The sequence below is a fragment of the Balaenoptera acutorostrata genome, chromosome 11 (genome assembly GCF_949987535.1).
Source record: "Balaenoptera acutorostrata chromosome 11, mBalAcu1.1, whole genome shotgun sequence".
Classification (NCBI taxonomy): Eukaryota; Metazoa; Chordata; class Mammalia; order Artiodactyla; family Balaenopteridae; genus Balaenoptera; species Balaenoptera acutorostrata.
In genome coordinates, this window is record NC_080074.1 from 60,229,039 (window position 1) to 60,253,089 (window position 24,051).

General features: G+C 40.9%; 1 protein-coding gene and 1 pseudogene across 1 annotated transcript; both read right to left on the minus strand.

Moving 5' to 3' along the window:
• Positions 1 to 8,890: 8,890 nt before the first annotated feature.
• LOC103015307 (ferritin light chain-like) lies at positions 8,891 to 9,229 on the minus strand. Its single transcript, XM_057557533.1, has one exon. The coding sequence runs from the start codon at positions 9,227 to 9,229 to the stop codon at positions 8,891 to 8,893; it is 339 nt and encodes a 112-aa protein (XP_057413516.1).
• Positions 9,230 to 11,271: 2,042 nt separating this feature from the next.
• LOC103015025 (cytohesin-2-like) lies at positions 11,272 to 12,586 on the minus strand (annotated as a pseudogene).
• Positions 12,587 to 24,051: the final 11,465 nt, after the last annotated feature.

The following is a 24,051-nucleotide window of genomic DNA, read 5'->3' on the forward strand; positions in this document are numbered from 1 at the left end:
AATGTGACACAGACATGAAGGGAGCAAATGCTGTTGGAAAAATGGCACTGATAGACTTACTCGACACAGGGTTGCCACAAACCTTCAATTTGTAAAATAACACAGTGTCTGCAAAGAGCAATAAAATGAAGTATGCCTATAATTCCTTTCAACCATTTTTTATCCACCACACTTAAAATGTACAACTAACTTCCTCTGCCACAGAAAGATTAAATTTTTAGTTCTCAAATTAGGGAATGCATAGCTTGAATAAACCTTTTAAAGAGGAATTACTCCTTCCTAGTTCTCAAACTGATTAAATACGTGTGTTCAAATACTCAATAGGCCACGTAAAAATATCTCAAGTAATCTCTGTCTCCATCTGTAACAGTAGACCTAATACGCCCAAAACACATATAGGATGGTTAGAAGCATTTGATAAGAATTAGAAATGGGCACAGGTTATTTGCTAAATGACCCTTCTGATTTAAAAGAAAAAAAAATAAGCCTCCTAATGGGCCAGTTTAGTTACTTAGCTAAACTTTCACATGTTTCTACCATTTGCTTAAAAAGTGATTATTGATTATTGGGAGTTTTTTTGGTTGGTTTTGGTTTTGGGGTTTTTTTGGTTTGTTTTTTTTTAGGCACACGGGATCTTAGTTCCCCAAACAGGGACGGAACCCATGCCCCTTGCATTGGGAGCTCAGAGTATTAACCACTGGACTGCCAGGGAAGTCCCGAAAATTGATTTTTTTTAATTGGGAAATACTTAAAACATGCAGATGAAAGGTTATGTGTACCTACTACACAGCTGTTTCCTTTTTAAGAAACATTACAGATACAGTTGGGGACCCCTGTATATTCTTCCTCAGTCCTATTTCCCTCCCTTAAAGGTAAACACTATCAAGAACTGATGTTTTGGGCTTCCCTGGTGGTGCAGTGGTTGGGAATCCGCCTGCCAATGCAGGGGACACGGGTTCGAGCCCTGGTCCAGGAAGATCCCACATGCCGCAGAGCAACTAAGCCCGTGCACCACAACCACTGAGCCTGAATGCCACAACTACTGAAGCGCACGCGCCTAGAGTCCGTGCTCCACAACAAGAGAAGCCACCGCAACAAGAAGCCCACGCACCACAACGAAGAGAAGCCCCCACTCGCCGCAACTAGAGAAAAGCCCACGCGCGGCAACGAAGACCCAACACAGCCAATTAATTAATTAATTAATTTTATAAAAACTGATGTTTTATAATTCCTGTACATGAGTTCCTACTCTTAATACATATTTATAATATACCCAAAAAAGTTTGTGTTCTGCAAGTTTTAAAACTTTAAATAAAATTATATTGTGCATTACATATCTTCATGCAAATTATTGCCTTTCATTTCAACTTACTTTCCAAGATTTATCTATGATGATAGATGTAGTTCTATTCATTCTCTTCCTGGTCCATTGTAGTCTGCCTTTTTTTTTTTTTTTTAATATTCCCTATTTTTCTTTTTTTTTTTTAAGGGTTTTATTTATTTTTATTTATTTGGCTGTGTTGGGTCTTTGTTGCTGCATATGGGCTATCTCTAGTTGCAGTGAGCAGGGGCTACTCTTCATTGCCATGTGCAGGCTTCTCATTGCAGTGGCTTCTCTTGTTGTGGAGCACAGGCTCTAGGCACACGGGCTTCAGTAATTGTGGCATATGGGCTCAGTTGTTGTGGCTCGCAGGCTCTAGATCGCAGGCTCAGTAGTTGTGGTGCATGGACTTAGTTGCTCCGCAGCATGTGGGATCTTCCCAGACCAGGGCTCGAACGCATTTCCCCTGCATTGGCAGGTGGATTTTTAACCACTGTGCCACCAGGGAAGTCCCTGTAGTCTGCTGTTTAACTCTACCTCTCCAGCAAATGTTTCTTGTCCAGTTCACCTAGTTGCTAATTCCAGTGGATACTCTTCATGCATGGCCGCACTTGTCTTTCTTCAAATTAGTTTTCTGACTTAGCAAGTTCATCTTCAGTTTCAAGATACCCAAAATTAGTTCCATTATCTATCCTGTCAAAAATTTCCCATATGTATTTCCTGCTAACACAGCTAATGAACGACACAGCTATCCATTCAGTCACATTAAAAAAAAAAAAAAAAAAGGAATTCCCTGGGTCCAGTGGTTAGGACTCTGCACCCTCACTGCCGAGAGCCTGGGTTCAATCCCTGGCTGGGGAACTAACATCCTGCAAGCCACGTGGTACAGCCAAAAATAAATAAATAGGGATTTCCCTGGTGGTCCAGTGGTTAAGAGTCCGCGCTCCCAATGCTGGGGGCCCGGGTTTGATCCCTGGTCAGGGAACTGGATCCCATAGGCCACAACTAAGACCCAGCACAGCCAAATAAATAAATAAATATTTTTAAAAATTATAAATAAATATATATAAATAAAATATTTTAAAATTTTTTTTAAAGAAAGGAACTTGGTCTTTGCAACAAATTGTGTTGGGAAAACTAAATATCCACATGCAAAAGAATGAAGTTGGACCCTTATCTTACACCATATACAGTAAGTCCCCTACGTACAGACTTTCAAAGAGGCAAACATGCGTTCCATCAGCGTCAGCTGTGAGTGAAATTGTAGCTTGCCCTCCGTCTCCTATTGCTGACAATCCCTCAGCTCTACCATTTCCCACCTCCTCTCCCTCCTCCAGTCAGTAACCCTTCTTTCCTGTTCACTTGATGCCAGCCCCTGTATGCCAGCTGTTGTCCAAGGTAATGTACTGTAAGATTTAAAATGTTTTCTTTAGTTTTTGTGTTTGTTTGTTTTTTATGTATTATGTGTGTGAAAAGTATTGTAAATCTATTACAGTACAGAACTATATAGCGGATTGTGTTAGTTGTGTACCTAGAATAACTTTGTTGGACTTATGAACTCACTCTCAGAACAGAACTCATTCGTATGTAGGGGACTTACTGTACAAAAGTAACTACAGAGAATTCCCTGGCGGTCCAGTGGTTAAGACTCGGTGCTTTCACTGCTGTGGGCCTAGGTTCGATCCCTGGTCGGGGAACTAAGTTCCCACAAGCCTCGCGGTGCAGCCAAAACCTAAATAAATAAAAAACTACAAATGGATCAAAGACCTAAATGTAAGACCTAAAATCATAAAACTCTCATAAGAAAACATAGGGGGAAATCTTCATGTCCTTGGATTTGACAATGATTTATATAACAACAAAAGCACAGGCAACAAAAGAAATAGATAAATTAGATTTCACCAAAATTTAAAATGTCTCTGCATCAAAGGACACAAATCAACAGAGTAAAAAGGCAACTCACAAATTGGGAAAAAGTATTTGCAAATGACAATTTTTGGGTTAATAATGGGTTAATATCCAGAATATATAAATACAGTAACTTCAACTCAATGAACAAAGGACTTGAATGGACATTTCTCCAAAGAGGTTATTCAAATAGCCAATAGCACATGAAAAGATGCTCAACATCACTAATCATTAAGGAAATGCAAATCAAAACTACTGTGAGAGACCGCCTCACAAGCATTAGAATGTCTACTATCGAAAAAATAAAATAAAATAAAAAACGAGTGTTGGTGAGGGTGCGAGGAAATTGGAACCCCTGTGCTCTGTTGACGGGAATATAAAGTAGTGCAGCTGCTATAGAAAATGGTATGACAATTCTCAAAAAAATCAAAAATGGAATTACTATGTGATCTAGCAATTCCACTCTGGGTATATACTCCAGTCGAAATCAGGACCTCAGAGACATCTGTACATCCATGCAGCATTATGCCCAATAGTCAACATGTACAAACAACCAAAGTGTCCCTCGGAGATGAATGAATAAACAAAATGTGGTATATACATATAATGGACTATCATTCAGCCTTAAAAGGAAGGAAAGTCTGGCACATGCTATATGAGTAAACCTTGAGGACATTAAGCTAAGTGAAATAAGCCAGTCACAAAAAGACAAATATGTATGATTTCACTTATATGAGGTACCTAGATTAGTCAAATTCATAAAAACAGAAAATAAAACAGTGGTTGCCAAAGGTTGGGGGAGAAAGGGAGGGAGAATTAGTGTTTAATGGGTACAGAATTTTAGCTGAAGAATATGAAAAAGTTCTGGAGATGGATGGTGGTGATGGTTGCACAATGACAGGAATATAATCCCACTGAACTGTACATTTAAAAAATGGTTAAGATGGTAAATTTTATGTTAAGTGTATTTTTTTTAAGAAAGAAATCTTAATATCATCCTAATCCTGTCAGTTTCCCTTCTTCAAAGCCATTCCCCAATAGTTTTACTTTATAAATATTTTCAGTTTATCCCCCTCCCTTCATTCCCAATGCCATTGCCTTAATTGAAAACTACCTGGGTCTCAGGACTTCCCTGATGGTCTAGTGGGTAAGACTCCATGCTCCCAATGCAGGGGGCCCGGGTTCGATCCCTGATCAGGAAACTAGATCCCGCATGCATGCCACAACTAAGACCCGGAGCAGCCAAAATAAATAAATAAGTATTAAAAAAAAAAAAAAAACCACCTGGGTCTCAATATATAATAGCCTTATTGAGACTCCTGACTGTTCTTCTATCCTCCCCACCAAATCCCTCCACACTTGCCTCCAGAAAGTGGGTTCGTTCTAAAATCTTCTCCCACTTAAAGCACTATTGAATAAAGCAGGAACTTTTTGTTATTTTTGTTGTTTTAAGAAACTATATTTTTAAAATTGAAGTATAGTTAATTTACAATATTGTGGTAATTTCAGGTATACAGCAAAGTGATTTAGTTATACATATTTTTTTCAGATTCTTCCATTATAGGTTATTATAAGATATTGAATATAGTTCCCTGTGCTAGTAAATCCTTGTTGTTTATTCTTATATATAGTGGTGTGTATCTCTTAATCCCATACTCCTAATTTATCCCTCCCCCTCTTCTCTGTTGGTAACCGTAAGTTTGTTTTCTATGTCTGTGAGTCTGTTTCTGTTTTGTAAATAAATTAATTTGTACCATTTTTTAGATTCCACATGTAAGTGACAACATATAATATTTGTCTTTTTCTGTCTGGCTTACTTCACTCAGTATGATAATCTCCAAGTCCATCCACGTTGCTGCAAATGGCAATATTTCATTCTTTTTTGTGGCTGAGTAATATTCCATTGTGTGTGTGTGTGTGTGTGTGTGTGTGTGTGTGTGTGTATATACACCACATCATCTTTATCCATTCATTGTCAACGGACATTTAGGTTGCTTCCATGTCTTAGCTATTGCAAATAGTGCTGCTATGAACACTGGGGTGCATGTATCTTTTTGAATTATAGTTTTCATCTTTTCTGGATATGTGCCCAGGAGTAGGATTGCCAGATCATATGGTAACTCTATTTTTAGTTTTTTAAGGAACCTCCATACTGTTTTCCATAGTGGCTGCACCAATTTACATTCCCACCAACAGTGTAGGAGGGTTCCCTTTTCTCCACACCCTCGCCAGCATTTATTTGTACTTTTTCTTTTTAATAAATTTATTTATTTATTAATTTTTGGCTGCGTTGGGTCTTCGTTGCTGCACACGCGCTTTCTCTAGTTGTGAGCAGGGGTTCGCTGCAGTGCGTGGGCTTCTCATTGCGGTGGCTTCTCTTGTTGCGGAGCACGGGCTCTAGGGGTGCAGGCTCAGTAGTTGTAGCACACGGGCTTAGTTGCTCTGCGGCATGTGGGATCTTCCTGGACCAGGGATTGAACCCGTGTCCCCTGCATTGGCAGGCGGATTCTTAACCGCTGGGCCACCAGGGAAGTCCCAAGTCTTCTTTATCTATACTAGTTTGTTGTCTACTTATTCTATCAATTATTGAGAGAAGGGCGTTAAAACCTCCTATTTTAATTGTAGGTTTATCTATTTCTCATTACATTCTATCAATTTTTGTTTAATGTATTTTGAAGCTCTGTTATTAGGAGTATAAATGTTTAGGATTATTATGTCTTCTTGCTGAATTCCTCTTTTTATCATTATTAAGTGACTCTACCCTGGTAATCATTTTTGCTCTGAAATCTACTTTGTCTGATATTAATATAGCCACTCAAGCTGTATTTTGATTACTTCTAGCATTATATACATTTCCCCCATTCATTTAGGCTTTTTGACTAATTATAAACTCACAGAAATTTGCAAAAGTAGTACAGAGAGGTCACATGTACCCTTTATCTAGCTTCTCCCAATGACAACATTTTACTTTACTATAGTATGATATAAAAACAAGGAGGGCTTCCCTGGTGGCGCAGTGGTTGGGAATCTGCCTGCCAATGCAGGTGACACGGGTTCGTGCCCCGGTCCGGGAGGATCCCACATGCCGCGGAGCAACTGGGCCCGTGAGCCACAATTACTGAGCCTGCGCGTCTGGAGCCTGTGCTCCGCAACGGGAGAGGCCGCGACAGTGAGAGGCCCGCGCACCGCGATGAAGAGTGGCCCCCACTCGCCACAACTGGAGAAAGCCCTCGCACAGAAACGAAGACCCAATACAGCCAAAAATAAATTTAAAAAAAAAAACAAGGAAATTGACATTTGTGCATTCAATAGTCATTTTTCAGATTTCACCAGTTTTTACATGTACTCATTTGTGAGATGTGTGTGTGTAGTATTCTATGAAATTTTTCTCACATGTATAGATTCATGTAACCACCCCACTGACCTTTTTTAAACAGTTTTGTTGAGATATAATTTACATATCATACAATTTACCCATTTATGTATACAGTTCAATGGTGTTTAATAAGAACTGTGCAACCATCACCACAGTCAATGTATTTATTTATTTATTTAGGTTTTTTTTTTTTTTTGGTCGTGTGCGTGGCACGCGGAACGTCCCTGACCAGGGATCAAACCTGCACCCCCTGGAGTGGAAGCGAGGAGTCTTAACCACTGGACTGCCAGGGAATTCCCACTTCAATCAATTATAGAATGTTTTCATCAGCCCAAAAAGAAACCTCACACTCATTAGCAGTTACTCCCCATTTCAGTCCCCACTCCAATAATAGGCATCCATGAATATTTTCTGTCTCTATAAATGTACCTATCCTGGACACTTAATGTGAATAGAATCACACAATATGTGACCTCTTGTGTCTGGCTGTTTTCACTCAATAGATTGTTTTCAGGTTTCATCTATGTAGCAGTGTGTATCAGTATGTCATTTTTGTCTAAGGCCAAATAGTATACAATTATGTGAGTATACCACATTTTGTTTATCCATTCATTAGTTGATGAACTTTTGGGTTGTTTCCACTTTTTTGACTATTATGAATAATGGTGCTATGACATTCATGTACAGATTTTTGTGTTTTCATTTCTCTTCATTTCACTTCTCTTCAGTATACACCTAGGAGTGGAACTGGTGGGTCATATGGTAACTCAATGTTTAACATTTCAAGGAAGTGTTTTCCAAAGTGGCTCCACTATTTTATAGTCCTATCAGCAATGTATGAGGTTTCCAATTTCTCCACATTCTCACCAAAATTTGTTATTGTTTCTCTTTATTTTAGCCATCCTAAGGGATGTGAATTTGTATCTCATTGTAGTTTTGCAGCTCCCTAAAGATTGATGTTGAGCATCTTTTCATGTGCTTAACTGGCGATTTGTATATTTTCTTTGGATAAATATCTCTCTGGTGCCCTTTTTTTTTTAATTTTTTTAAATTTTATTTTTGGTGCCCATTTTTTAATTAAATTATTTGTGTTTTGAATGTTGACTTGTAGTATTTCTCTATATATTCTGGTTGCTAGACCCTTATCAGATATATGATTTGCAAATATTTTCTCCCATTCTGTCTTACTTTCTGGATAGTATCCTTTGAAGCACAAGATTTTTAAATTTTACTGAAGTCTAATTATCTACTCTTTTTCTTTGGTTGCTTATGCATTTGGTGTCAAATCCAAAAAACCATTGCCTAATCCAATGTCACCAAGATTTACACCTATGTTTTCTTCTAAGGGCTTTATAGTGTTAGCTCTTACACGATAAGTCTTTGATGTATAGAAGTCCAAATTCATTCTCTGTGGCAAGATCAGCCTAGGTGTAAACTTAAGGTTTTCTCAAGACTTTTCTGGGCCTGTACCTTTCTCTGAGCATGTGCAGTCACTTTTTAGTTTTCCCCATATATGCAGTTCCCTTTGAATGTTCTTGTCTTTACTTGGTTTCCAAAAAGGGAAAAGAGAAAAATGAAGGGAGGTGCAAAAACAATGGTCACCCACGTCTTTGTCTGCACCTCTGTGATCAGAAACAGCAATCAGAGATCAGAGCACAGATCACCAACATTTGGGGGAGGGGGCCCTTTTTGCCCACTCTGGATCCCACAAGCTGCCTGCAAGCTGCTCCTTGAACGTGTGCACAGCTGCCTGCCATAGGACTGGGAGTGGAAGATGGGTAGCTGCTACTGTGTTAAGAGCTAAAATGATCAAAATTAACTACAATTTACTCTCTAAGCCTTCAGTAGACTCCAGAATTCCAAAATAGTTACATCAGACAGATGCTGCCAATGCAATTGTTGTCTAGGAGGAGAGACAGATCTCTGTTCCTTCCTACTCCACCATCTTCCCAGAATTCTCTCTAGCTTCTTGAACATATGGAATAAAGTTATAAGTGTTTTAATATCCTTGTCTACTAATTCTAACGTCTATATACTTTTTTTTTTCTGCAAAAAGCTTTATTGTTTCCATTTGGTCCAAGGCTTGGGAGAGAGCTCCAGGATGGTTAAAAAGCTGCCTAGTGGCTGCAGAGAGAGGCTTCAGGCAGAAGCCCTGATACCAGAGGGGCTCCTCAAAGGCCACTGGGCTCCAGAGGCTCATAGTCATGCTTGATGGTGAGTCTTTCAAAGAGATAATCACCCAGCCAGCCTGGGGACCAGCTCACTTGTGGAGGTTAATCAGGTGGTCAGGTGTCACCCATCTTCTTGATGAGTTTCATCTGCTCATCTAGGCTGTGGCTCTCCAGGAAGTCACAGAGGTGGGGGTCTGTGTGGACAGAACCCAGGGTATGCAGATCCAAAAGGGCCTGGTTCATATTCTTCTCCATGAGAATGTCAGCTTCCATAGCATCCTGGGTTTTTGAGATGGTTTCTGCGCATCCTGCAAGAGGATGCAGCCGCAGGGCTGGTTTTGCATTTTTGCGCCCTCGCAGTGCTTCTCCCAGGCTAGCACCCTCCAGAGCTACATCCTCTTGATCGAAATAGAAGCCCAGGGAGAGGTAGGTGTAGGAGGCCCACCGATGCATTTGACTAGGCTGTGAATGTCGGCCTCCATCTCAGTGGAATAATTCTGACAAATCTGGGAGCTCATGATTGATCAGCAATAAGGAGCTAAGCTCAAAAAATTGTGTTGGCTGGTCCTGGAGGCTGAGGATAGCTGAGTGGTTGGTTCTGAAGGTTGGGACTGGAAAAAAATGTTGGAGGGTAGTTGGAGGCTGGAGGAAGGGGCATCCCTGGGTCTGTTCCATTCAAACAGAGTTGAAGCAAGAGACAGATCCTACCCTGCCCCCCGACCATAGAGGGCACTGCCTAACACCTGAATACTTTCTGAATTAGTTTCAATTGATTGAATTTTCTTCTCATAATGGGTCCTATTTTCCTACTTCTTTCCATTCATGTTAATTTTTGATTGAGTGCCCAGACATGAATATTACTTTGTTGGGTTCTGGATATTTTTGTATTTCTATAAATATTCTTGAGATTTGTTCTGAGGTGCAGTTAAATTACTTGGTAATAGTTTGATTCTTTCAGGTCTTGCTTTTAAGCTTTGTTAGATGGGGCCAGAGCAGAGTTTGGTCTAGGGCTAATTTTTTCCCACTACTTAGGCTTCTAAGTACTCTACCCAGTCATTTACAAGATTTTCTACCCTGGCTGCTGGGAGTAGGCACTATTCCTGGTCTTATGTGAGATTCAGAGATTGCTTTCTTTAGTTGTTTCAGGCGGTTCTTTCCCCACTCTAAGTGGTTTCCTCACGTATATGCACTAAACAATACTCAGGAAAACACCTAAGGGGAACCTCTAAAGATCTCTAGAAATCTCTCAGTGTATAGCTCTCTCCTTTCTGATACTTTGCCCTGTACTCCCTAGCTACCTTGGCCTCCATCTCCTTAACTCAGGGTAACGGCCAGTCTCCTCCTAGGTTCTTCCTCCTTGTGCCATGACCTGGAAATTGTCTCTGGGCAGTAAGCTGAAACAATCATAGGGTTCACCTCATTTATCATTCCTTTTTTTTTTTTAATTTTTATGTATTTTTATTTGGTTGTGCTGGGTCTTAGTTGTGGCAGGCGGGCTCCTTAGTTGTGGCTTGTGGGCTCCTTTGTTGTGGTATGCGAACTCTTAGTTGCGGCATGCATGTGGGATCTAGTTCCCTGACCAGGGATTGAAACCGGGCCCCCTGCATGGGGAGCGCAGAGTCTTAACCACTGCGCCACCAGGTAAGTCCCTCATTTGTCATTCTTAAGTAATCACTGTCCTTATTACCTGACATTCAATGTCTTGAAAACAATTGTTTCATATATTGTCTAGTTTGATTAGATCAGATCCCTGTTACTCTATCTTGGCCAGAGCAGTAGTTCTGGCATTTTTCCTGCATAGCTCTTTCTTCATCAGCAACCTACCCTGGTTTTCCAGGTGCCTATTGCCAAAACAGAGAAAAGGTATTGATTTCTGTATCTTTTCCTTAATAAGAGATTGTCTCTGAGTGGAAATGGGGAGTGAGACTGTTGGGGCTGGTTATTTTTTCATAACATATATTATAGAGTTGAATGACTCTTTTAAACCATGTGCTTGTGTAATTTTGATAAAAATTTAAAATTTAAATACAAAATAGTAAATGGTATTGGGACATCCTTACTAGTTTATGATTTTAAATGAAATGCTGTAGTGTTTTACCATTTAGGATAATATTTGTAATTTGTTTGGATATATAGCTTTTATTATATTTAAGTTGTTTCCTTGAATTCTTATTTACTTAGACTTATTGTTACTTATTTATATTGTTATGCATAAACACTGACTTTTGTGAAAAGTTTTTCAGCATTTATTAATAATAATCCTAATATGATCATAATACGTTATAGTGATTGGTTTTCTCAATATTAAACCACCCCCACATTCCAAAAATAATGTTTACTTAGTTGTGAGTATTATTCTTTTGCACACTGATGGATTCTCTTTGCTAATGTTTTATTTAGAATAACCACCCCACCAAGTAGGAAATCTCCCACTTTTATTTATTTATTTATTTATTTGGTGTTTAAATAATTAATGATTACCAACAGCGTGTTGACTACAAATAAAAGAGAGGTGCTAGAGGTGATGAATTTTCCAAATAGGGCACCAGGATCCACAGCTGCAGGACCCAGCCAGCCACTGGGGCAGGCAGTTCTATAATAAATAATGGAGTGGGGGCAAAGGGGCAGGGCTGTTCCTACTTCTTCTTAACAGAAATCCACTTCTTCCTTGCTGCCAGCAACTCTAGAAGGGGCCCGTGCTCACAGCTGCCTGGATGGACTTGATCCACTGGTCCTTCTCCTCCTGCATGGGGGCCAAGATCAGGTACACCACATGGTTTCCCTCAACCATCCAACCATCTGCCTCCATTTTGCAGGCTTTGATGAGCTGCTCCTTGTTATTAGGGATATAAAGCTCAAAGCAGTTAGGTTTCTGGGTGTCATCCACCTCTCTGATGCTCAGATTCTTCAGGGGGATGATTCCTCTGGGCTCCCTGTCTGTCGTCTACTCAAAATAGTAGAGGCAGTTGTCTATGAGGATTAACCAGCGCTGCTTCCACTCTTCACCTGGCCCCCTTTCCCTCCCAGCTTAAGAAGCCAGCCCTGCAGGTGCTGGCTAAAGAAAGTCAGATCATCCCCATCATCCTCTGGAATCTTGAAGGGCTCATTTTGGGTGTGGTCCTAGAGGTTCCTGATCAGCTCCTCAGGCAGGTCCCACCCTACTTGCTGTGCTGGTTCATGGTCACAAAATGCTCTGGGCCTGGCTTGTTCCCAGATGTTGGGATTGTGAAGGCTGGTGTTCAGCATTATCCTGGGCAAAGGACAGCACATAGCACACATGTGTGGACTCGAAAACCCCAAGGTTGCACCAGCAGTATTGCTGGGCAAAGGCTTCCATCATCTGGTCAATCTTCTGGGCCTCTCTGGGGAGGCAGGAAGCTCCATAGAAATTGCCTGAGGGCCTGCACCAGTCACGCAGATCCATGAAGGTATGGAGCATTGCTAGGTTCAGCTTTTCCCTCTCCCCTAGGTAGTCCCTGCGGCTGTGTTGTTCAGGCCCTTGCCCTTGAACAGGAAACAGGAAGTGAACACCTTGGGTGTGTACTGGAGAAGTTTGTTCTCCACCAAGAACTAGATCCCCCTTCTTGGGGTCCTTGTTGGAGTTCTTCCTAACCATTGCCATGTTCCAATCCTATTGCAAGGATTCACTGCCCTCACTGGCCTCCAGGCCATCTCGCTCATGACTTCGCTGAGCTCCTCCTGCAGGTAGTGGATCTCCAGCAGCAGCTTCTGCTTCAAAAGTGAGACATTCTCCAGCTCCATCTGCTCCTCTGGAGTTGGGTCTGGGTGCTCACAGACACTGCCCTCCATGGCTACCAAGGCCCCACGGGCAGTCCTGGATCTGAAGTGGCCTGTGGGTGCAGGTCAGCCAGCTCAAATGCCCCTGGGCGGCTGCCACCGCCTAAACAAGCAGAAAGAAAACAAAAAACAAAAAACTACAGGAGGATAGTAGAGAAACTGGAATAGCTGCCATGTAATAAAAAGAACATAAGTTTATAAGTCAGAAAATGACATTTAGTATTGTGAAAATAAAGGGAAACCTCACTAAAATTGAGTGGCAAGGCCACAATGGGGAGCTCTCAGGCAGGTGCCACTGGACATCAATACAAATCCCAACAGGAAGAGACCTACTTTGCATCTCCAGAAGGAACTAACACTATTTTACTAAGGCAGGAGGAGGAAGAAAAATGTTCTTCTCGCCTGGCAACAGCTCAGCCAGTAAGACTGTGACAACTTAGCCAATGAAAAGCCACTATACTTTGAACTCCTAGTTTCCTCCAATGGACATTTTGTTTGTAAGGTTCCTTCCAACTTCTACTTCTCTTCTATAAAACTTTCTTCTCCTTTGCTTTCACTCAGACTTGTTTGTGGTTCACATAGTTGCATGTGCCAAGTTACAATTCTGTGCTGCTTCTGAATAAATTCCCTTTGGCTGGTGAAATAACTTTTGTTTTAGGCCAACAGTGTTAAATAAATATTTACTAGCAAGCCAAAATAAAACAATTTAAAAAAAATCAAGGGACTTCCCTGGTGGCGCAGTGGTTAAGAATCCACCTGCCAATGCAGGGGACACGGGTTCGATCCCTGGTTGGGGAAAATCCCACATGGCGCAGAGCAGCTAAACCCGTGGGCCACAGCTACTGAGCCTGAGCTCTAGAGCCTGCAAGCCACAACTACTGAGCCCTCACACCACAACTACTGAAGTCTGCGTGCCTAGAGCCTGTGCTCCGCAACAAGAGAAGCCACCGCAATGAGAAGCCCACGCGCCACAATGAAGAGTAGCCCCCGCTCACCGCATCAAGAGAAAGCCCGCGCACAGCAACAAGACCCAACACAGCCAAAAAATAAAAATAAAAACCCTAAGCACCGTGTTCTATGTTCCCACCACATTTGGCATGAAGCTTGAATCAAGATACATGCAATAGGGACTTCCCTGGCGGTCCAGTGGTTAAAAATCCACCTTCCAATGCAGGGGACGCGGGTTCAATCCCTGGTCTGGGAACTAAGATCCCACATGCTGCGGGGAAACTGAGCTGGCCGGCCACAACTAGAGAGAAGCCTGCGCACTGCAATGAAAGATTCTGTGTGCTGCAACTAAGACCCAACACAGCCAAAAATAGATAAATAAGTAAATACTTAAAAAAAAAGATAGTTGCAGTAATACTACAAAATCAGGATTTTATTACCCTTAGAGTTATCAGGCAACTACAAATCCCCCACTGCAGTGGCAAGACATTGAACCTTTTAGATACTGAGTGTTAGGTTCCATCCCTAAGGACACAGGGTATAGGCCTTGCTTGATTTTAACTGAAATTTTTTTGTTTTATCATTTCGTGTACCATTACCAATTCATGTAAGCATGGGGAGTGTTTTAAGTATTTTAGCCAATCCACAGTACCACTATTTTAAACAATCAGAGCTCATTTCTAACATCCATTATTCCAATTAATAATCCATTAATGTCTCCAATATAAGTTAATTTCTGACATTTCATTAGTTTAATATGCAAAATGTCTAATGTTGATCAGAGTTAAGACAACTGAAGTGCTTCTGGTAATCCCTATGGAGTGTGAATTCCCAATTAGAATGCTAGCCACACCTAGAGTATAATTTTAAGCTAACATACCCATATTTCACTGTTTATGTTGAAATATTTTAAACTGAATTATAGATATTGTAACACTGGATTCAAATACTAATTCTGCCACTTAAAAATCTATGTAATATTGGACATGAATGTAATTTGATCCCCTTGAGATTCAGTTTCCTTAAGTGTAAAATGAGGTTAATATCTCACAGAATGGTGAGAATTAAATAATGAATATGAAAAGGCATTACAAACTGTAAAACAGTCTACAAATATTTGGCATTATTATTGGATAATAATATCTCTAATAGAGGTTAGGTTATATTGAGACCCTTTGAGGATTTGTCCATTACATGGAAGGGCAGGTGACCTCTAATGCTCACCTATTGTAAATATTACAGTTTTGATACTCTTTGTCTACAGAGACAGGGGAAAAAGCAAAATGAGTAAGTTATGGATCCTTAACCCAGAAGGCCAAAATAATTAACTTAGACTGGCACCAGGATGTAGCCCTCCCCTATGCTATTCCAGTGGAAGATTCTCTACCAAATGAGGACAGACAATAGATTTAATAATAACAACTAACATTCATCCAGTTTTTACTATCTGCTAAATAGTGTAATAAGTATATTATCTTATTTAATCCCCACAGTAATCCAATAAAGTAGGTATAGCTTCTAAGCTCATTTTAAAATGAGGAAACTAAGGCTTAGAGAAATTAGGTAACTGCCTAGGTGGTGGTTGCAGGAGTTGAACTCAAGCAGTTTTTCTTGAGAACCCATGTTCTAAACACAACACTTAATATATAAATATATATGTCTATATATAAATTTTTCCTGACATCCTGGACTTAAGAATAAGGGGGCAGATGAAATGAATGACGTTGCCTTCCCTTATTAAAACAAACATACATAAACCTTCAGCTAGTTTTCCTGGGGGAATTCTAGAACGCTAACTCACAAAACATTGTAGAAGCGTACCTCTATTGTTTTACTCCCTGTCTCGTCTCATGTTTCTCCTCTTTTCTGAACTAAAAGCTTTTCCCCTCTTTTTAGTCTTCTCCTTCCCCATGTGTGGTAAACTGTCTGCAAAGGTGGCTACCAATAGTTCCTCTCATTTCTATATATACATGCTGCTCTTCTCTTCAAGAGGTGGCATCTATTTCCCCACACCTTGAATCTGGACTGGCCTTGCTACTTGCTTTAACCATGAGAATGTGTTGGAAATAAAGCTGTGACAATTTGAGGCTTAGGACGCAAGAGACTTGGCAACTTCCACTTTTCACTCTCTTGGAGCCTTGGAGTCCAGCTATCCTGCTTGAGAGTTTATGTGAAGAGAAAAGCTCTGGCCAACAGCAGGCACCAACTAACCAATGTATTAGGCCATCTTGGATCACGCAGACTCAGCCAAGCCTCCAGAAGACTGTCACATGACTGACCCCAGCTGATATGACATGGAGCAGAAAAACCAGCTGTGCCCATCCAACCCACAAAATAGTAAGAGATAAGTTTTTGCTTTAAGCTACTAGATTTTGTGGTGGTTGTTATGCAGAAATGGCTGACTGAATTGTGATGGGCCAGATACATTTAGATAGAATGGGCACATCCTTGGGAGTTGTCCTCAGATAAAGAGATGACTGTTCTTGAGATGTCTACAGAAGAGCTTGAGGGAATTCCCTGGCGGTCCAGTGGTTAGGACTCTGTGCTTTCACTGCCTGGGTTCAATCCCTCGTTGGGGAACTAAGATCACACAAGCTGCACAGCCCGGAAAAAAAAAAAAAAGCTTGAGGCAATAAAGTAAAATATGTGGCTGATTTGAGTTTGTCTTATCTAATTATAGATTTTCCACCAAAAACTAGCATAAAGAAAACCAGATACAAAGATCTTTCTTTTTTTTCTGACCACATATAAGAAAACATGAATGTATCTCATTTTGTCCAATACTCCATCTGTTGGAGCTGAGCCAAACAAGAGAACAGGTTCTCAGACTTAAACATCTTACTCCTTGAATTTGGCTTTAAGGTGCAAAGAGGCTGCTTCCCTCTCCTAGAGTAAGAAACCTACACTTACTGGATGGAGAATATATCAAAATATCAAGCTTCTTAGGAGTTGCACTTGAAATTGAAGTCAATTTCCAATTGTCCATGTAATGGAAGTTAAAGCCAGTAAAATATAATTTAAAACTTACCCAAGGAAAAACATTTTTATTCTTGTTTTGTTTTTCTTTTTCAGAATATACTGAGTTTCACTTTTCTCATTATATTTTACCCATGACATGTTATTAAAATGACATCTCAGGAATTTCCTGGCAGTCCAGTGGTTAGGAACCTGCACTCCCACTGCCGAGGGCCCAGGTTCAATCCCTGGTGAGGGAACTAAAATCCCACAAGCTGCGAGGAGCGGCCAAAAAAATATGACATCTCATTCCACCCCCCAAACCCAACAGGGAAAGGAAGCCCTAAAGTATTAGAAGAAATCATTTTATTTTATTTTATTTATTTTTGGCCACACTGCATAGTGAAAGCGCCGAGTCCTAACCACAGGACCACCAGGGAGTTCCCTAGAAGAAACCATTTTAAAGTTAAACTTTGTTTCAACAATAAATTTGAAGCATTTAGTAGACAGCTCCAACATTACCAGTTATCTCATAATTTGGAATGTGGCAAAATCAAGGCACAAAATATCTCTCTTCCTCTTCCCTGCCCCCAATTATGCAGAGAGAAGGGATGTAAGGAATTGAGAGTTGTTTCTCATGAAGTAGAGGACAGGAGGCTGAAGGAAAAACCTAAAGGTGATCTTCAAATACAAAGGAGAGTCATCAGTTTTGCTTCCAAATACAGAATGTGAAGGGGAGAAGTGACAATTGAAGTAGGTAGAGTTCTTTTTGAGGAATGGATTATCACTTCTTTGAGGGAGTTAAAGTAAGCATAGGAAAATGGATGAGATTACTTTCTTGATTTCTTTATGTATAAGAATTTTTCCATATATATATTTTTGGTGGGGGTTCTTTTTTTTTCAGTGCTTTTTAAAAAAAATTTTTTTTATGTTGTGTATATTATTTATTTATTTATTTTGGCTGCATTGGGTCTTCATTGCTGCATGTGGGCTTTCTCTAGTTGTGGTGAGCTGGGGCTACTCTTTGATGTGGTGCGCCAGCTTCTCATTGTGGTGGCTTCTCTTGCTGCGGAGCACGGGCTCTAGGCACACGGGCTTCAGTAGTTGTGGCGCACGGGCTCAGTAGTTGTGGCTTGTGGGCTCTAGAGCTCAGGCTCAGTAGTTGTGGCGCACAGGCTTAGTTGCTCCGCAGCACGTGGGATCTTCCCAGACGAGGGATCGAACCCGTGTCCCCTGCATTGGCAGGCGGATTCCTGACCACTGCGCCACCAGGGAAGCCCACAATTTTTGTTTATTTTTTAATAGTGTTTTTACTTAATTATTCAGCTCTAGCATGCCCATAAAGTAGTGTCAGAATTGCTAGCCCATATTCCTAATTCTATTACAGAATTTATGTACAGTTATTTTTGTCTTTAACCTTGCAGTATCCAGACAAGATACTGTTTCCCAAAGTTATTTCAGGGTAGTTCTTTTCTTCATCACTCTTTCAGTGTGACTGTGTTTTTTTATTTAAAATACAGTTAGATCCATATGTTACTGTTTGTACACCATTTTGGGTTCATTCCACATTCTCTTTTTTTTTTTTTTTTTTAATAAATTTATTTATTTATTTTTGGCTGCGTTGGGTCTTCGTTGCTGCATGCAGGCTTTCTCTAGTTGTGGAGAGCGGGGGCTACTCTTTGTCACAGTGCGCAGGCTTCTCATTGCGGTGGCTTCCCTTGTTGCAGAGCACAGACTCTAGGCGTGCGGGCTTCAGTAGTTGTGGCACACGGGCTCAGTAGTTGTGGCTCGCGGGCTCTAGAGCACAGGCTCAGTAGTTGTGGCGCACTGGCTTAGTTGCTCCGCGGCATGTGGGATATTCCCAGACCAGGGCTCGAACCCATGTCCCCTGCATTGGCAGGCGGATTCTTAACCACTGCACCACCAGGGAAGCCCTCATTTATTTGATTTATTTATTTTGGGGGAATATGAAGGGCATGTGAAGCATTACCATGGTGCTATACAAAAAGGTATTCTCAAAGAAGTGTTAACCTTATCCTCATCTGTACTACCCCTTCCCATTCTCCTCTTTTTATCCCTTTTCCAACCACCCCTGGTCACCAAATTCTTAAGTTTCTGAGAACTGCACTTTTCCTCCACCTTTTAAAAAACAGTATAGGGAATTCCCTGGCAGTCCAATGGTTAGGACTCTGCGCTCTCACTGCTGAGGGCCCAGGTTCGATCCCTGGTCGGGGAACTAAGAACCCACAAGCTGAGCGGCGTGGCCAAAAAAAAAATTTTTTTTTTAGTAATAAAAATAAATAAATAAAAAAGAATATGTGAAATATCTGAAACAGAAACTGTTAAACACCTTTTCCAACATCTCTTTATCTTCCTAAATCATACAATCTCTGATATTAGCTTGGCACATAATCACCTGGGTAAACAATCCCATTCTCCCAGTCTCCCTTGCAAGTAGATGTAGCCACGTAAGTTCTTGCCAGTGAGTTGCAAATAGAAAGGTTCTGTGCCAGCTTTTGGCAGATTGATTTAAAAGATTGCTGGGCAATGAGAAGCCCGGACACCGCAACGAAGAGTAACCCCCGCTCGCCGCAACTAGAGAAAGCCTGCACGCAGCAACGAAGACCCAACACAGCCAAAAAAAAAAAAAGAATGTAAAAAATAAATTAAAAAAATAATAAAAGATTGCTGGGGAACTTCCCTGGTGGCACAGTGGTTAAGAATCCACCTGCCAATGCAGGGGACACGGGTTCGATCCCTGGTCAGGGAAGATCCCACAAGCCGCGGAGCAACTAAGCCCCTGTGCCACAACTACTGAGCCCACGTGCTGCAACTACTGAAGCCCGCGTGCCTAGAAGCCGTGCTTCGCAACAAAAGAAGCCACCGCTATAAGAAGCCCGAGCACTTCAACAACTACGCAGCACTTCAACAACTACGCAGCAATGAAGACCCAACGCAGCCAATAAATAAATAAATAAAAATAAAAGATTGCTGGGATGTCTTCTTTCTCTTTTTCTCCAGTCCTCCATCCTACTGCCTGGAACATGAATGTGATGGCTGGAAATCCAACAGATATCTTAGACCATAAGGACAAGGGCCCTAGGGATCAAGGAGTGGAAAACTTAAAGAATCTGGATTCCTGATGATATCTCAGACTCTCCATACCATTTCCAGAACCCTGTGTGTGTGTACTTCACAATTTTTAAATGGCACTTAGGGTTGTCCTCAGTTTCAGTGAAGATGAAGATAGCCCTGCACTATTCTTGCATTCAAATATTTCTTTTTTCACCCTCACATTTCATAAACCTTGGGTTGCCCTAGAAAAATAAAGATTGGCGCAATATTAGTATGCTCTTCTTAAGATATGGTGTTTAAAAACTGAAATAGTTGAAATTAAATATCACTTCAGGATCATTTCTCTAATGTGGGGAATTAAACATATGAAACTTGGATGGGAATATAGCTGATAAGAAGTTATGATAGAAAATCAATCTAGATATAGAAATAATTTAGCAATTATCATATCTATCCCTACTCTTTCCCCATATTGATGAATGCTATAAATATCTGTTGGTACTTAATCAGTGTTCTATTCATGAGCATCAAGCAATAAGCCATACATGCTGAACAGAGGATCAAAAAACATAAGGGCTTCTTTGGCATTTTCCTGAGGATTTCAAAGCCCTTAAAGTTACCCATATAGAAATATATCTTAGATATTGTGTGGGAGTTAGATATTAGTTTTATTTCCATGTTGCAAATCTGGAAACACAGAACTCAAGTGATCTGAGGTCCTCTGAGGTAAAAAATGATTTCTATCACAGATCTGGCACCTGATGCACTCCTTCAACAAATTATTTATTGAGCAGGAATCAAGATAAAGCTGCTAGAAAGAGGGACTTCCCTGGTGGTCCAGTGGTTAGGACTCCGCGCTTCCATTGCAGGCAGCATGGATTCAATCCCTGATTGGGGAACTAAGATCCCGCTTGCTGCTCGGTGTGGCAAAAAAAAAAGAAAAGAAAAAAAAAAAAGCTACTAGAAATGAAACCAGTCCTGTAAAGACTGCTGTTGGCATCTGCAGGGGTCAACAGAGTAACCCATGGGGACTTCCCTGGCGGTGCAGTGGTTAAGACTCCCCGCTTCCATACAGGGGGCATGGGTTCGATCCCTTGTCAGGGATCTAAGATCCCTCATGCTGGGATCTTAAAAATTTAAATAAATTTTTAAAAATTAAAAATAAAAGAGAGTGACCCATGGGCTAGGAATTAAGAATGTCCCTCTATAAGCCTGGAGTGGAGGTTCCTGAGAAGTCAACGGGGACTCAGATTTGTACACTTTAATACAATTTTTTTTTTTTTTTGGCCGTGCGGTGTGGCTTGCAGGATGTCAGTTCCCCGACCAGGGACTGAACCAGGGCCACAGCAGTGAAAGCCCGGAAGCCTAACCACTAGGTCACCAGGGAATTCCCAAATTCTTATTTTTAAAAAAGTGAGGGAGTCATTATCCTCAGGGTGAGAACAGCCCTTCTGCATGTCTCCCTACTGACCTCTATCAGCAGAGGTCAAGTGGGAACCCCAGAACTCTTCATGTCCTGGCAAGATTCCCCACTGTGGGACTTCCCTGGTGGTCCAGTGGGTAAGACTCCATGCTCCCAATGCAGGGGGCCTGGGTTCTATCCCTGGTCGGGGAACTAGATCCTGCATTCATGCCACAACTAAGAGCCCAAATGCCGCATGCCACAAATAAAAGATCCTGCATGCTGCAACTAAGACCCGGCACAGCCTTAATTAATTAATTAATTAATCTTTAAAAAAAGATTCCCCACTGTACTCAATATTCACAGCCTCTCTACCATCTTCCTTGAGATCATTATGCCCTTGATCCCTGTTCAGTCAGTTATCATTAGAATCCAGGAGTCCCCAGCCATGCCTTATACCCTGGACTCTAAAATTCCTACAGTCTGTATATCATTGCTTCTAACTCCATTTTACACGCCTTCCCACATTTTGAAATCCTTTCACAACTGAACTCAAGATCAAATATCTGCAAAATCCCTTATATCCTCAATCTCTTCTCTGAACATTTCCTTCACCTTCTTGCTCTAAGTGTAACCTGGCTCTCCTTTGATGGCAATGTTTCCCTGCAGCCCTCTTGAATGTAGCTATTCTCCTACACTCTTTGGTACTATTGGGCCTAGAGGTGGGGTTAGTGTCCTCTTTAAATCATAAGTTATCAGACTACAGACAGCCCCCAGCTTAGAATTGTTTGACATGGTGATTTTTCACCATTTTTTCACTTTACAATGGTGCAAAAGTGATATGCATATAGTAGAAACCATACTTTCAAATTTTGAATTTTGATCTTTTCCTGGGCTAGCAATATGTGGTACAATACTCTCTTGTGATGCGGGGCAGTGCAGTGACCCACAGCTCCCAGTCAGCCACTCGATAACAAGGGTAAACAAGCCATACACTGACAATTCTGTACCCATACAACTATTCTGTTTTTCACTTTTAGTACAGTACAGGCGTACCTTGTTTTATTGTGCTTCACTTTACATTTTTTACAAATTAAAGGTTTGTAGCAACCCTGCATCTAGCATGTCTATTGGTGCCATTTTTTCCAACAGCACTTTGTTTCGGTGTCACATTTTGGTAATTCTTACAATATTTCAAACTTTTTCATTATTATCATATATGTTATAGTGATCTGTGATCAGTGCTTTTTAATGCTACTACTGCAAAAAGATTATGATTCACTGAAGGCTCAGATGATGGTTAGCATTTTTTAGCAATAAAGTTTTGTTGTTGTTGTTGTTTTGGTTTGGTTTGGTATTTTTTGGCCATGCCATGCAGCATGCAGGGTCTTATATCCCCAACCAGGGATCGAACCTGTGCCCCCTGCAGTGGAAGCACAGAGTCCTAACCACTGGACTGCCAGGGAATTACCAATAAAGTATTTTTTAATTAAGGTATGTACATTGTTTTTTTAGACATAATGCTATTGCACACTTAGGCTATAGTATAATATAACCATAACTTTTATATGCACTGGGAAACCAAAAAATTTGTGTGACTCACTTTATTTTGACATTTGCTTTATTGTGGTTGTCTGGAACCAAACCTGTAATATCTCCAAGGCATGCCTGTATTCAGTAAGTTACATGAGATGTTCAACACTTTACTATATTTATTTATTTAAAGGTTTGCTTTGTTTGTTTTTTGGCCATGCCATGTGGCTTCTGGGATCTTAATTCCCCGACCAGAGATCCAGAGATTGAACCCGGGGCCACGGCAGTGAAAGCACTGAGTCCTAATCACTGGACCACCAGGGAACTCCCTTATTTATTCACTTATTTTTACATTCTTTTTAAAATATTTTTTCCATTATGGTTTATCCCGGGAGATTGGATATAGTTCCCTGTGCTATACAGTAAGACCTTGTTATTTATCCATTCTAAATGTAATAGTTTACATCTACTAATCCTAAACTCACAGTCCATCCCTCTCCCTCCCCCTTGGCAACCACAAGTCTGTTCTCTACATCTGTGAGTCTGTTTCTGTTTTGTAGATAGGTCCATTTGTGCCATATTTTAGATTCCACATATAAATGATACCATATGGTATTTTTTCTTTTTTTCTGACTTACTTCACTTAGTATGATAATCTCTAGTTACATCCATGTTGCTGCAAATGGCATTATTTTGTTCTTTTTTTATGGCTGAGTAGTATTCCACTGTATATTATGTCCCACATCTTCTTTATCCATTCATCTATCGATGGACATTTAGGTTGTTTCCATGTCTTGGCTATTGTGAATAGTACTGCTATGAATATAGTACTGCTATGAACATAGGGGTGCATGTATCTTTTTGAATTATAGTTTTGTCTGGGTATATGCCCAGGAGTGGGATTGCTAGGTCATATGGTAGTTCTATTTTTAGTTTTCTGAGGAACCTCCATACTGTTTTTTTTGGTTTTTTTTTTTTGGCTGCATTGGGTCTTTGTTGCTGCGTGTGGGCTTTCTCTAGTTGTGGCGAGTGGCGGCTACTCTTTGTTGCGGTGCGCTGGCCTTTCATTGCGGCGGCTTCTCTTCTTGCAGAGCACGGGCTCTAGGCCTGCGGGCTGCAGTAGTTGTGGCTTGCGGGCTCCAGAGCACAGGCTCAGCAGTTGTGGTGCATGGGCTTAGTTGCTCCACGGCATGTGGGATCTTCCCGGCCCAGGGCTCAACCATGTGTCCCCTGCATTGGCAGGCGGATTCTCAACCACTGTGCCACCAGGGAAGTCCTGACTTACTGTATTTTCAACTTACGATGGGTTTGACATAACCCCATCATAAGTTGAGGAAGATCTGTATACTACACACTAGCTCTTCTTGAAATTTATTGCCTCTTTCCCTGGGTTACTTCTACTCATTCCTTTAAGGTTTTAGATCCTGGCTCTCTATCACCCTCTCCAGGGACAGCCATCAGAATTCTTGGTGATATCAATATCCCTTCAATAGTTTGGCGTTTCAAGTTCCTTGACCTCTTCTCCTCCAAAGATATTCTCCTTCACCATACCTGAGCCACCATT

Excerpts from the sequence above, each read along its gene's own strand:
- LOC103015307 (XM_057557533.1), bottom strand. The coding sequence starts at position 9,229 with ATGCATCGGTGGGCCTCCTACACCTACCTCTCCCTGGGCTTCTATTTC.